Raw genomic sequence first — 16,422 nt, forward strand, 5'->3', positions numbered from 1 at the left:
TCTTGACAAACTCATAGACTGGCATTTGGAGAAATGACTTTTTCCAAGGTGAAACTGATGGAAACATAGTTCAGATCGTCAATTCAGCAACAGTGTTTGAATAGTTTGGCAGTTTCGTCCATTGAAGTTGGAATTAGCAAGAGTTTGACAAAATTCTAAAACATTTTCCAGAGAAAAGAAAATAAGAAAAATAACTAATAAAAAGTAAGAATGCTAACTCATTGATCTCAACATTCTAAAACATTTTCCAGAGAAAACAAAACAAGAAAAATAACTAATAAAAAGTAAGAATTGATCTATATTCCTATATATAAAAATGAAACTGATTATATTTGTGACTTAATAACTTTTGAACCACTCAGCGGATTTGGATTAAATTTTTAACACAGATGAGGTTCTAGGCTGGGATGATTTTTATCATTTCACTTTAACGGTGCAACTTAGAGGATATATATATAAATGATCGAAAATGACCGATATTAGTGTCGAATCCATATTTTACAGGGTCGCTGAGGTGAACAGTGACAATTTAGGTGCCGTTTAAATCCAAATTCAGACCCTTAACTTGGGAACCAGGAGGGAGATTTATGTAAAAATGATCGAAAATGACCAAAATTAGTCTCTAATCCATAGTTTTTGAGGTCTCTGAGATGAACAGTGACATTTCAGATGCCGTTCAAATCCAAATTCAGCCGCACAACTGGGGAGAGGGGGGATGGAGAGAGATATGAATAATGATCGAAAATGACCGGTGTCAGAGAGCACTTCAGTAATAGTAAAAAGTGATTGACTAATGGAACATAGCTACAAATTCTTCTTATTTTATCCCAGCGCAGCGGGTAATTGACGCTAGGAGTTTATAAATGTTAAGTAACTTTTAGAAGTTTAAAAAATATAATTTCTTTCCAACTTCATTTTTTCTGAAGAGAAAAGACCTTTTCCAATAATTCAGTTCAGTCACTGAAAAAGAAGGACATTGTAACTTGCGTGCACTTTCTAATTTATCATTTTGACAATTTTCCATTCTCTCACAGAGAAATAAAGAATATATATATATAGGGTAGGATTAGGAAGTAATAAGCCTCACTTTATACTGACGCATGCGCACACTGCAACGCGCTCCGCTTGAAAGCGACGGTGGCAGTGGGTGTTGGATTCACAGCGCAACGCGGGTCAATTGGCTCCCAGCTTTCAGAGCGGTAGCATCGGCCTTAACAATAACCCCTATACGGTGGTGCGTGACACTGCGATATGGAAAGTTCGTTAGAACAACGCTACGCGATCAAATTTTGCTTCCGGTTGGGTAAGTCTCCTTCTGAAACGTTCGCCATGCTTCAACAGGCGTTTGGGACTGAGTGTCTGTCCTATTCTCAAGTCAAAAAGTGGCACAAGGCTTTTCATGAGGGCCTGGAGGAGGTGACTGACGATCCCCGGCCTGGACGCCCGTCGTTGGCCCGTACTGACGTGAATGTGCAGCGAGTGTGTGAGTTTTTGAACACGCACCAGCGTTGGGTCTCTACCAAGTAGCAGAAGCATTGAACTTATCGGAGACAATGGTGCAACGCATCGTTACCGAGGACTTGCACATGCGGGAAGTCTGCGCGAAACTTGTGCCGAGAGTTTTGACTGAAGAACAGAAACGGAACCGAGTGCTCCGATGCGAAGAACTGCTGGAATTGTGCGAAGGCGATCCGGCCTTTCTCAAAAAAGTGATAACCGGTGATGAAACTTGGACTTTTCAGTACGATCCAGAAACAAAACGATAACGCTCTGAGTGGCACACCTCAAACTCACCCTGTCTCAAGAAAGCGCGGATGAGCAAATCGAAGACGAAGACCATGCTCATTGCCTTTTTCGAAGTGACGGTGATCGTCAACTACGAGTTTGTCTCGCCCGGACAGACCGTGAACGCTGCTTACTACCAGGAAGTCCTGAAAAGGCTGAAAAGAAGCGTCGCGCGCAAGCGCAGGGACATCAAGGACAGCTGGAAGCTTCACCACAATAACGCCCCAACCACAACGTCTTCATCGTCACCGACTACCTGGTCCGAGTCAACGTTCCTGTGGTACCCCAGTCTCCCTACAGTCCGAACTTGTCGCCTCCTGACTTCTTGTTTCCGCGCTTAAAATCAGCGCTGAAAGGAAAACGTTTCGACTCCATCGAGGACATCAAAGCAGATGTCAAGGCAGCGTTTGCAGTCATCCCGGAACAGGCCTTCGGGGAAGCCTTTGAGTCATGGAAAATCCGCCTACAGAAGTTCATTGATACACGAGGTGCCTATTTTGAAGACTATTAGTCAGTTGTACCCACCAGCTCAATAAATCTGTCTTTTTGAACGAAAGCTCATTACTTTTGAATCCTCTTCGGTATATAGGGTATTTAAGGGGTAAAATGCAATTCTGTGGGAAATGGTAATATGGGTGATTCTAAGCAGAAAATGTGCATATCAACATGGGTCTTATTCTCAACAGTATGAGAGCTACAGGCTGCAAAACATTTTTGACTTTATATTGCTTATTTCTCACCCCATAGTTATTCTGCAGAGATGAGACATAACGCATTTTTAAAAAGTGATGGAATAACCTTTCCAACGGTATGCAAGTGTGGCGTTGGTATCATTGGAGGGAAAATTACTGACAGAAATTTAGGAATTAGTGTTGCAACCTAATTTTTTTTAAATAATATTAACTTCCCGAAGTTTTACCTAATAGCTTCTCTTCCAAAGATCACTGCCACATGTTGCATACTGTTGGAAGCGCCATTTTATCCCATTTCAAATGCGTTATGTTGCATGGTTTTAGAGTAACTAAGAAATCAGTAACAAGCAACACAAAATCAAAAATGGTTCACAACCTGTAGCTCTCAAACCGCTGAGAATTGACCCATGTTTATCTGAACCTTTTTGTTTAGAATCACCCACACTATCATTTCTTCCAAAAATGTTGCCTTTTCCCCTGAAACACACAGACACATTATATATATAGGGTTGCCCAGAAGTATTGCCGTACTAATCAGCTCACTGTATTTCATATAATATCTTATAGTTATCAAACAGGTATACCTAGTTTCTTTATTATTTGTTCTTAATGTCTTTTATTTGTACTTTAAGGTCGGAACAGCAGAAGCAAATAAACCCATAAACTACAGGGTGTCCGATATACAATGCAACCCGGAGTTTGGATAGTATAACTTTCGAACCTGAAGCGATACACAAATAGTGATTATACCAAAATGGAGCTTTGTTCATGCATATGTTTCTAAACTAGGAAGAAATGATTGAAGTACACTAGGAATCACACAGTCTCGTCTCGGTTGACAAGTAGCGGTCTCAGTCTCAGTCTCGAGTCAAAAATAATTGTATTGGACTCAGTTTCTTCGCGGCCAACCTATACTTGTTTGTTTCAATTTCGATGAGCTAATGGTCGTCTTTTCTGTGCATTTGTTCATTGGTTCAGTTCCCATTGGGTGTATCAAGAATTGGATGAATCTCGAATAATGATTCAGATCCCACTTTAAGCAATAGATTTTATATAATTTATCCTCGATATTGAAAAGTTAATTAAACTCTAATCAATCAACTCCAATACTTTATATTGCTTTATGGTTTACTCTGGCGCCTTTGGTTCACGGGGTACCAGGTTCGATTTCCAGTCAGAGAGTATTGAAAATTTTGAACGTGTTACGGTGGTTCTGATCTTAAACTTTAGGCCTACTTTTGTTATAACGTCAGTGCTGAAAGGGATGGTACATTTCAACCCAACCACCACGCAGTTAACAGTAGTTTACATCTTGATACTTCTAGCCCTGTACTCTCATTTAATCTGATGTTTTTAATCTTTTCATGATCTTGCCCTCTATTTTAGTATTCCTGCGTCTACCCTCTTTCAATTTTAACATTTTATCTTGTTTCGAAACAAAGTTGGTATGTACTATTAATTACACGAGCAATTGCAGCAAGGGACTATCCAAATATTACGTAACGCTATTTTTGACCAATTTTTACCCCCTCCCTCCCCCTAGTCGCACTTAGTAACGCAAGGCCGAACCCCTTCCCCCTTTGTTACGTAACATTTTTTGATTTTTGTTTTTCACCAAATGTGCTTATTTTGGGGGTTATTACAATTAAAACACTTTTTAGTGATAACATTTGTTATTACAAAATGCGTGTATTCTGAATATATTTCTAGTGTTTTTTCACCAATAAATAAAAGTATTAAAAATGGTAGTACCATAATAATATTTTAACCCATAAGGTAGTTTAATTAACCAGTTTTAATTCTTCGAAATTGCATACTGTAGTTTTCCTAAGGAGCTCTATCTATCTTTTAACTTAAACTAGAAATACAAATCACTGAACAAAGCAACTTTTGTATTTATTTTAAAACAATAACTCTGTAACAGCTTCACCAACTAATTGAACATATTGGCTGCATAGTGTTTGATGAAACCAATATTCGACGGCCAAAGTGCAAAACCTAGTATCTCCATTTTTATGAAATTTTAGATTTAGGTTGCATTCAATTCCCCACATCTTTATCTACGTGTGTGCAAAACCTCGTAAATGAAAACCCAATAATAATAATAATAATAATAATAATAATAATAATAATAATAATAATAATAATAATAATAATAATAATAATAATAATAATAATAATAATAAAACGTCAAAAAGTAACTTTTTGAACTTCGTATCGCATTTCCTGTGGTAAAAGCAGAACGGTTTTATTATTCTCCTGAAAAGTTTGTTTTTGATGAGTTACAAGGTTTTGCACTTTCGCCGTCGATAATCAGTTAGTTGGCGAAACTGTTACACAGTTATTATTTTAAAATAAAAACAAACGTTGCTTTGTTCAGTGATTTGTATTTCTAGTTTAAGTTATTCAAGATAGCAAGGCTAATATGAAACAACTAACGGTAAGTGTTGGATTCCATCCTTTTAGGTCACCGATGATTGGCAAGGAGGAAATACTGCCGGAAGCTGCAGATGAGACAGGATCTAAGAAATGACATCGACCTCTTTTTTCGGGATCCAAGATTCTTCGTGTATTTGAAGTTCGCCAGTGTCGACAATGCAAACTTCTCTTTCTCGTCAACAGCAGATTCGAAGTGGCTGCACACGTGAAGAATCAGGGACATCTCGTTTGTGAACAGTTCGATTCCCGGCAGGAGCTCATGTGGTTCGGATTCCACGTTGATCAGTGGGTCCATGTCTCATATAGCCTCGCTGCTGAACGGGACGTTAAACTCAAAATCAACTCAACTCATCTCGTTTGTGAACAAGCATTCGAACATCTTCTTTGGACTTATGTTTACCCCCTTTAAAAATTCTTCTTGTCCTAAATCAGCGCCAGAATGCAAATAAACTCGATTTCTCCAGAAATGTTCAAATCCAAAAATAAAAAAAATCACCACAAGATGAATATCCGACGAATTAGGTTTTAAATATCTTATTTTGCTCTGCAAATTGTAGATCGTTTCGTCGCAGAAAACAGTTATTTTACGAAAAACAGTTTCTTCTGTTTCACATGCGAAACTCCTTAGAAGAGAGTGGGTAATGATTCAAATCAAAAGTTTTGAACAATATTATCAGAAATAGCAATACGAGTGGGAACGCGAAGGCATTTCAAGCGGTGGTTAAAGTCACTAACAACTAACTCTAGAAAAGCATATGCGGTAAATGCAATGATACCATACCCAAACAACGGAGTTTTATTGTATTGTAATGTATGCAGATTCGCCATCAGTCATGCTGGCGTCTAGTAGATTCTTCAAATTTGTTCTGCATGATTCAATTTATGTTGCCTATATGTTCACAATTTCCCAAAATAGTAGAAATATTTATTTACTTATTTATAAAAAAGAAAAATAATTGAATCAAATTATTTGTTTTAAAGATTGCATATAAACCTGAGAATAAAAAAAAAATTACGGAGGAAAAACGCGTTACGTAAGAAAAACGTAAACGCCCTCGTAACGCAAGGCCAATCACCTCCCTTCCTTTGCCGCGTTACGTAATATGTGGACGATCCCTAAAACATTAATACATTTTTAAATATGTTTTTTTTTTTTTTTTTCAGGAGAATTCATGTGATGTGTGGGAAAATATTATTGGGGAGTTAAAACAAAATGGGATGTTCGGATGTTTGTTTTTCGGAACATTTTGACAGCGTGGTGTTCGAGTAATTTAAATGACTGGAAAGAGAATAAGATATATTGAATCCCAACTCAAAATTATGTGCTGTTTAAAACATTTTCGATATATCTAGGTACTAAATGATCAGTTGTATCATTCACCTTCCTTATGACTAACCATCCAAGACCAATCGTTCCATTATCTTACATATAACATAACATGCAACCAATTCTATTTTTTTTTTTTAAAAAAAAAAAAGGAAAGTTTAGTAATTTCTGTTAATATTCGATACGAGACCGATACTTCCGAGACTGGGCTTGGTCTCGTCTCGAAATACAAGTTTGTGTCTCGGTCTCGTCTTACTATCAGTTTGTCTCAGTATGTTGAGTCTCGTTTTTTGAACGTTCGTATCGAGCTTAGTCTCGATCTCGCTATTATCCCTAACTTTCTGTGACGCGGAAGGATACTAATAACTTCCAGATGAAATTACGAAAAGAAAAAAAATAATAATAAGGGCATAAATTTTGTACAGAAAGTTCCAAAACCAGACGAAAAATGTGCTGGGATATAGTACTAATATATACTTAGGGCAAAGCGCCAAGAGATTATGCACATGCCACTTTTTGTAATTGCTAAGGATTTAGCTTGTGAAAATAGAACAAGAGTTGTGATTTATAGAACCTAAAATTTAAGACGAGAGGCTATTCAAAAGAATAAAATTAAGATTAAAAAAGATAATTGTGATTTGAGATAAAAATAGAGTGTAGAGGACATATAAGAAAGATTACAATAAAGAAACTAGGATTAAATTATTAAGTACTGTGCAATTTGAATAAAACTAGAAAATCATTTCATGAAAGAAGACAATGTCACAGTTTTATTTAAACGAATTCACACTCTTATCTTCATGGGAAAAATGCGTAGGCGCTGAACTTAAAATATAGATTGCGTCTGAATTAAATCAGCGAAATCAATAGATGGGAATGTTAATAGAAGAAATATCGTTTATGAAACATTATTTCAGCGAACTTCATCCTGAAACTTCAAAGTTATGAGAAAATAACTGCCAATCGATAATACTAACGGGCATAGGTGAATTTTGGAAAGTCTGTCAAAGATGTCGGCGATTTTACAATTGCTTTCGATGCCTGGTTTCTGGTCACTTCGCTAAGATCTGTTTTGCGAAACAATTACATACCAAATTTAAATTGGAAGAGTATATCAACAACACTGAAGTTCTGGTGGCAAGGACATCACACAATCAACAGACATATTGCTTGGTCTTAAACGAAAATCAAGGTAAGACGGAAAAGGCCCCTAAAGTAACCACGTTGTAACACACGTACTTCGGTCAACCTAGTCGCACTTGTAGAAGGCAATCACCATTTTAGCCTAAAGAAACGACAATACTAGGAAAGATAAGCAAGTGGAAAATACAAGTGGTAAGAGATGAACCTATATTGCTTGAAAAGGAACTGGTAGTAAAGAAAAAGTGGAATGTTGTTGGTGTTAAACCGTCTTAGCGAATGAACAAATCAACATTGTCCATTGTGGACAAGAATACTAACTTGAACTGTGACAAGGTGGATCGAACAAGAGTACACAAGTATTCAGGGATTGTCAGATACAAGAACGAGCAGAGACATGTGGGGTCTAGATGACAGCGCGTATGTTACATACGTACCTAGGTGTATCATCTTTAGCAAATTGTTGGACTTGTTATATTGCTTTCAAAGAAGACGTTATTCACAGAAACCCACCTAAACAGTTACAACGCTAAATAGTTCATCTGTTTCCGTACACTGATGTACTTGTGTACCATTGCAGCAAAGTGATATAACGTCCAGTTCTACTGCAAAAATCTGTATGTTCGATTTCAAGCCACATAAGCTTCTGACTATGGATGTCGTAAATATTTCATTCTTATACTTGAACTGATATAAATTCAAATTTTACGTAATCGCTAAGATCCTATCAGATGTATCCTAAGTCGGACGAGTGTAATGAAAAAATGTATGAATTATTTTTTTCTGAAACATAGTTTCACTTTTTGTCGTTTATACCTATGTATTATGATTTATTCAGTACAGTTAATATTATAATTTTGCTTTGTTACAGAATGAAGATGTTAATAACAGATATTCAATCCCATAGTAATCCTGATCATCTTGATAAGGTGAGTTCAATGATACCTTCCTGTTCTTACTAATGACTCTCCAGCGCTTTGTAGAACATTTTTGATATTATCTTTCGACATAACAAGAATTTCTATTGTGCGTGATCTTTGCAAAAAGGAATATTTGTAGACTTCAGGGAAATTTAATAGTATTTTCCCCCGGTATTGTGGTTACTTTCAGGGCCTCCATGATTTTTGCATAACATTTCAACGTCTCTGAAATTAAATCAGCAATCATTCATCGCCGTTATTTTACTACGAATATATTTACGCAATACCTATTGGTCATCTATAGCTCACAGATGTTTGTTTGCTGTATACAAAGCCTCAGTGCTTGTGCTTAATTGTAGTTCCCTGCATAAAATACAAATAAATCTACAAGATATACGTTTAAAAAGAAATTATAACATAAGTAAGGTGATGTATATGGAATAAACGAGTTAGATATATCAATACAGTTTATTTATTTTCTTTTTTAAATTTTAAAACACTCGATATTACTTTTAGTGCTTCCCCATTGAAATCTCCAAACATTATTTGGTTGGAGGGAAGAAAAAAGGGCCCTGAGTTTTTAACTGATTCTTGTAGTACTCGACGAGAGAAATCGATTAGTGAAGGAATTTTCAAAAATCGGCGCAGGCAAACATGGACAAAATTGCATTTTCTTGTACCGGTTCAAAATGGGGAAGAATAAAGGGCCCGTGAGTTTTTAACTGATTCTTGTAGTACTCTACGAGAGAAATCGATTAGTGAAGGAATTTTCAAAATCGGCGCAGGCAAGCATGGAGAAAATCGCATTTTTGCGTAGCGGTTCAAGTCACTTACTCAAAACAAACTATGAAAGTAACCTGATAAAAGTAACGGTGGAATAAAACTACTTCAGAGAAAGCATTATTATTCGATAGTTTGCACAAGGAAAACAATTGCGACGTTATTTTTATAAATTTAGTAAGCACTCTTAGCCGGCTGTGAAGCTGTTTCCGCTCCGAACGACATGAACGTGCTTTTTTTTTTTTTTTTTTTTTTTAGCAGCATTCCTCATATAAGCATCACTCTTTTTTAAAATTTTCAAAATGTTTTATTTATTTCTTCCTCACAATCACACTACTTCCATACAAAATTACGAACAATTATAGTGATTATTTTCTACATGTTTAAATCACAAGTTGCTGTTTTGAACAATGGTTCAAAGTGGCCTCCAGATAGTAAGAGCCGAAGCGGTTCATGCAAATTCTCATCTGGATTGTAAGACGTGAAGGCTGGAAAACTTCTCATCACCGTTGCTATGGCTTGCTTATCGTTTTTTGCGTTTCTTATTTTTCTGAGAGACATGATTTGGACTCTAACACCAAATAGCTCGATTTAACGACAGGGCTATCATGTGCATGGTACGTTTGCACCTCAGGCGTCTAAAGATGTGCTTTTATGATTTGACTTCACCGTCTCTGCAGTGTTGAATATTTTTCGTAGAAGTTCATTTGAAATGTCAAATTGCAATGCTTTGTTGTAAATATCTTCTCTCTTTTTCCACATACGTTTAATTGAAAGTGATCTGAAAAAGTGAAAGTACTGTTCATTGCCAAATAAAAAAAAAAAAACAGATTTATTGCGTTGAAGAGGCAGTTACCACAGCCATTTGTGTAGGCAATAACAAACGAAGGGAATAGGAATTTCAGATCACCATATGCATAGTTATTATTGTGAATATTTGGATCATTGTACCGAATTTGCTGCTGATCTTTGGTGCAGTGGTGAACATGCTGAACTAACTCTAAAGATTGAAGACAATTTTCGAGAAAGGGTGCCCCTAATGGTTTTTTTCTGATCTCTGCTAAACAGGTTAGAGTCATATTTGTGATGTATTTGTCGTGCATAACTCTGTATCCGTCTCACTGAGCTGTCGCGGCTCCTCGACAACTGTCAAAAGCGTTTCAATAATATTTTCGGAGTGACTTTTGTTACGAAAACCTGGATACACGATTCGAATATCTTCAAGGACACGTTGAAATCTTGCTGAGTAATCTGGGCGTTGTTTGCCATATTTTACACATGGCAATACATGATGCAATACGTTATGAAAATAAATAAGTTGATCAACAAATGGAGCAAATTCTATGTGCTCGCCTTTAGTGTTAATGTATTTGCAAATTCACTTCATGTAGCGACGCAACTCGCGCCACATTCTCTCACAGTGTTTTGTGGTGATTATTTTCGTTGTACAGCTTCCTGTTGTCTTGTTAATAATAGTAAAATACGAGCGAAACTTCTGGAATGATTGATGGTGTAGTGCTTCACCTTACAATTCGTTTTAATGTTGCGATAACCCGACCAACAATCTGTGATTACTGTGGAACCTTCTTCAACGTTTTCTGCTCCAAAGTTTTGGCATCTCGACTCCTAGTAACTTCGATGAAACAATAACCAGTCCCAACTTCTACACCACCAGCTGCCCATAACGCTTGTCCAGGTAAGATTCTTCCTTTTTTATTCTTATGTGTGAAGAGGTGGCATTCGTCAATCTCGCTTCTTCTCTGAGGCAGATGTCCTTTAGAAAATTTGTGCAGTATGTAACACTTTTTTCGGATTTTAGTTACATTTTCTTCACTGATTTTAGTTCGTGAAAATGTTGGCGATTGGATCTACAAGAATATCAAATGAGGAACTTGAGAAAAATTTGATTTCATACGTTCAAGTGTTCTGAAGCGGCTTGTAGTTTTCTCGACATTCGTTCGCATCTTTGTTTTCTTTCTCTAGCACACTCGCTGCATTTACCGGCTTTTTCGGTACATTTTTCTGGGAATATACAGTATATGTACCTGAAGCCCATCTTGTAGCTTGATATTTTTTTTTTTCAACGTAGCATACATCGAGGGTAATGAAACTGAGATACGTCCTCAGGTGAAGGAATTAGCATAGACTTCTGAAGAAAACGAACTGATATTCCTCTGAATCAAATATTTAAAGAGAATTCGAATCTCGAATGCCTTCAATTTCAGTTCACCGATCCATCTTGCAAGAAGAAAGCAAGTAACGTTACAGTTCTCAATATTTCGCTCAACTATTACCTAATAATATCTTGTTTAAGAATGAACTATTATTATCTAACTACAATCGGTGTCCTTTATAAACTGTATTGTTATCTTCAATGACAATGGTCTAACTTGCTAGTTCGCGGACTTACACCGACAACAATTAAAACGCGTAATTTGGAAGAATGAATCTATTCTGAACAATAGCTTTGTCGCTATATAAAACGATGTCTAGACTTAAAGCGTGCATATAGAACTTTGGTTGACAAGGTAGAAAATGAAAGAGGCAGAGACACCGGAGAGATTAGCTGATAACGAAAAGGAGAATGAGATGAGAAGTTTTGTTTCTTCTTTTGAAAATCATACACAATACGCAGTCCAACAATGATAACTTAAATTGTTAAATGTTTGATTTCATTCCCTATGCTTACTTGCTACGTAATTTTGAAAATTCATTTACGATAGTTTTCATGTTTACCTGCTCCGATTTCAAAAATTCTTTCACCAATCGATTTTTCTCGTAGAGCACTACAAGAATCAGTTAAACCTCGCGGGCTCTTTTTCCTTCCCCATTTTGAACTGGTACATGAAAATGCGATTTTCGCCATGTTTGCCTGCGCCAATTTTGAAAATTCCTTCACTAATCGATTTCTCTCGTTGAGTACTATAAGAATCAGTTAAAATCTCGCGGGCCCTTTTTCCTTCTCCATTTTGAACCGGTACATGAAAATGCAATTTTCTCCATGTTTGCCTGCGCCGATTTTGAAAATTCCTTCACTAATCGATTTCCTCGTCGAGTACTACAAGAATCAGTTAAAATCTCGTGGGCACTCTTTCCTGACTCATTTGGGATATTACATGAAAATGCGATTTTCCCCATGTTTGCCTGCGCCGATTTTGAAAATTCCTTCACTAATCAATTTCTCTCGTTGAGTACTATAAAAATCAGTTACAATCTTGCGGGCCCTTTTTCCTTCTCCATTTTAAACCGGTACATGAAAATGCAATTTTGCCATGTTTGCCTGAGCCGATTTTGAAATTTCCTTCACTAATCGATTTCTCTCGTCGAGTACTACAAGAATCAGTTAAAAACTCACGGACCCTTTTTTCTTTCCCCCCAACCCATTATTTAATTTTGCTCCTAATGTTAGTTCAGAAACGTGGGACTATAAGTGCTTACATAACACAAATCAATAGTTTAGAAGAAAAAATAATTGTAGTAACGTTACTAAAATAATGCATATTTTACATTATAATGCCAACAGTGAATCATTAAGTGATATCATACGCAGTTCATCTGATTCGTAGAAGAGTGTAGTCGTAGTACAGTGTTCATAGAATTTCTAGGTACAAACTAATTATAAGATAAACAAATACCGGTCTATGATGAACTGGGTCATATCCTTTTCTCCAATCAGTGTATTTGATTTAAAGTACGTTAGAAGATACATATTAAAACATGGTATTATTGAACCACAAATTAGTGAACGAAATTTTAAACTCAAGTCATTAATATAAGGAAATCTAATCAATTTTTTTCGTATTGTTTTAGAAGTGAGACCTGCTTGCTGTTATTGAATAAAGACAAAGTTTATTTATTTTTGCACCTATTATAAGGCTTAAGCCTCAATTACAATATGCTTGCATACAGTATAGTGTTTAGAATGATTTCATAATGAAAAAGCAAAAATGCGTGGACACAAATGTAGTAAAAGTTACAAGAAGGAAAAAAGCAAAAGGAATTTACGAAAGAATAACAAAGAGCAAAACATCACGAAAACTACAAATTTTCCTTTTGATATGACCTCGATTAGAATAGGATTGCGTAATACAACTCAGTAAAAATAAAAATATAAATAGAATATTCCGAAAAGCAATAGAAAGAATGTTAAGCCGTACTAAAACGAAATAAATTCACAGTAACAAACTGGCGAATCGTGAATAGCGAACGTATAAATTTATACAAATTTGAAACTTAAATGGAATATAGTTGTTATATTGTTAATTTCCCTTAGGAAAACAAGAGATTCTCTACTAGGACATATCATTATAAAACACTATCATTATGTATTGAAACATCACAAATTTAACATTCTACTTGTCTCATTAAACTTGACCAAATTCCATATCTTTCCTTACTGTGTTTAGATACACTGAATAACTAATCGCAAACTTTTCATCGCCATTCATTTTTATAAGATTTTTATATCTCACATAATCTAATTACAAGAGAATTTCAACGAGCTTCTGAATGTGATTTTTTACGGTAAAATGGAGGTCTTGTTCGTAAAAAATTGTTATTGATATTGAAATATAACAGTTTACGAAATTTTGACTATCTATAATTCCATTCGCAGACTTATAAAGGAAAACAAATTACATAAATTACCTTATATCACATAAAGATATGAAATCGATTTTTTTAAGCAAGCTTGAATACGATACATTTTCCTTGTACGATTATTTTGTTTAGACCCTATGTCTTATAGTATAAGTATCTCAGAAAAGTATTTTGTATTCTTTTAATTTTCCTATTGATATACTTATTAAAAAGGTATCCAAATTATAGATGAATATTCCAATTTGCTACAAACGAGACTATTGAGTAAAATTTTTAGTGCTTGCATATTTTTAAATTTCTTCATATTTTTGGTTTAACATTTCAGTGATTTATATCCGTCATTAACTATTTTTAAAATGTGTACAAGTACCAAATTTCACAATATTAAATCCCCACGTTAAGCGGGTATGCATATCCAGGCTCCTAACTATGAAAACATTTACGCTCACTCCAACCTCAATCATTTCACGGATTCAACCTGTTTTACGTATGTTATTAGGACATAATATCGATTGTGATTTATTCTAAAAACACTTTTATACATTCCAAGAGCTGTAACGTCCAAGTATTTACTGAGAACTCATAGTCGTATCGGAATAAACAAAAGCGAGTATGGAACAGTAAGCTGCTTTCACAAAAGGCAAAGGAAGATGTGCAAAGGTATACCAAACGGTCGAGTGGTTTGGATCGATACACTATCAATCACATGTTTGTGTGTTCAAACCCAGTAGCAAGTTGTTTCTTTTTTGTCTTCCTATTTTCATCCGGAGGCTGAAAATATTTCTTTGATTAACTCATTGAAAACTTCTTTTGTTTCAAATTCGATTAGAACGGAACATTATATGAATTGCGAATCTTAAATCCATAGCTAAAAAAAATGAAGTATACTCACTACTCCATTATTATCCTCTGATTTGTAACGAAAAACTATTTACAAAAAGTGGTGACTTCAGAAAATTATCCTCGGGGGGAATTTCAATATGTGGGTGGAGGGCAAACATTGGTAGTCCACATTGAGCACGATCGAATATATGGTCCTGAAGGCGGAAATTTCTTAGCTCGAGAGGGGTCTCAAATTCTCCCCCAGATCACGTCCTGAAAGCATCATTGCTTAAAAGCTTTTCGAAACAAATATAATATTACACTTGTTTCTCGTTCTACATTTAGAATTGGTAAAATCATAACTTATAGAGGATTATAATAAAAGCATAAAAATTACAATACCAATCATGTATAAATTATCCTGTAAGTTACCAACTTTGGGTCAGATTAAAACTCAAATATTTGTTTTCGGATTGCACTTAGAAGTAAGTACTCTCTATATAATCCTGATTGGAAAGCCATGTTTAACTCTAATTAATTAATCAATATTTGTACGATTTTTTTTATTTTACTATTTTTACTATTCAATAGTAAAAGTACTATTGAATATACACTTCACACTATTGAATATATACTATTGAATTTTACTATTTTAACTATATACACTTCATTTCCAAAACAAAAATATCGAAAATGTATATTGTACGAGTGCAGACTCGCAAATAAATGATTATTTATCATATATATTGGTCTCTATTCAAAATTCTGTTTAATCGAATCCGACAATAACACAGACAGAAACATCGAGAACATGTGAAAAAAGAGAGAGAAAAAAGCGTTGTACCCAGCGGGGACTCGAACTAAGTTCGAATGGTGCTTTATAAGCCGAACGCCTTAGACCATTCGGTCATGGTAACAACTAGTGATTGTAGCAAAGGCTTCGAGTAGTAGTTCTTATTACAGAATAACATTTTCTATAGCCTAAAATTTAAACCTAATTTACTTTGATACGGAATCTGAAAAGAAAATCAATAATATGTTAGAAAAATGAGGAAAAGCTTTGAAGAATATGGGATGAAAATAAATGTTAGAAAGACAAAAGCCATGGTGATTGGAACGAAGAGGTCTGTGTCAAATATAAAAGTGGGAGAGGAGAAAATAGAACAAGTGAATAGTTTTCGATATCTGGGTAGTATTCTTAGTAATAACATGAATTGCGAATGTGAAGTAAAAGCAAGGATAGGAATGGCGAAAGAAGCCTTTAGGAGGAAGAAAAGTCTATTTTGTGGGACCTTGAATAAAGAGTTGAGAAAAAGACTCATAAAATGCTTTGTGTGGAGTGTTGTAATGTATGGGGCGGAAACGTGGACATTACGTAAAGGTGATGAAAATCGACTGGAAGCCTTCGAAATGTGGGTGTGGAGAAGAATGGAAAGAATTAGTTGGGTCGAGCGGAAAACGAATGAGAGAGTGTTAGAAATGGTGGGTGAGAAGAGAACACTTTTAGATATTATTAGGAAGAGGAAGAGAAACTGGTGGGGGCATTGCCTAAGAAGAGATTGTATCATAAGGGATGTCCTAGAGGGTATGGTGGCGGGAAAGAGAGGGAGGGGACGAAGGAGATTACAATTTATGGATGATATAAAAACAGAAAGATCATACGCGAAGACGAAGAAGTTAGCGGAGGACCGTGGAGCATGGAAGCTTCTCAGCTGCGGCAAGTGACCTGCCAATAAAGGCAGAATACCTATGATGATGATGTTACTTTGATATAATATATCTATATGTTTGTTACATGAACACGTTTTCGTTACTTTGATGAATGGTGTATGTTGTTGATATAGATTTTATTACACGTTCTTTCGTAAATATTATAGAAAGTATCAGGGTTATTTATGATCTTTCATGGAAATTGACT

General features: G+C 35.5%; 1 protein-coding gene across 5 annotated transcripts in view; it reads left to right on the top strand.

Annotated features, from left to right (window-relative positions):
- LOC145673470 (zinc-regulated GTPase metalloprotein activator 1-like) overlaps positions 1-16,422 on the top strand; it is a 999,800-nt gene that overhangs the window by 658,863 nt on the left and 324,515 nt on the right. For all 5 annotated transcript variants that reach the window (XM_081743197.1, XM_081743195.1, XM_081743196.1 and 2 more), the window contains one exon: positions 8,255-8,312. In XM_081743197.1, coding sequence (XP_081599323.1) covers positions 8,255-8,312 — 58 coding nt within the window. The remainder of the gene's footprint in view (positions 1-8,254; positions 8,313-16,422) is intronic.

Source organism: Thermobia domestica, chromosome 16 (assembly GCF_964235325.1).
Source record: "Thermobia domestica chromosome 16, izTheDome1.hap1.1, whole genome shotgun sequence".
Lineage (NCBI taxonomy): Eukaryota > Metazoa > Arthropoda > Insecta > Zygentoma > Lepismatidae > Thermobia > Thermobia domestica.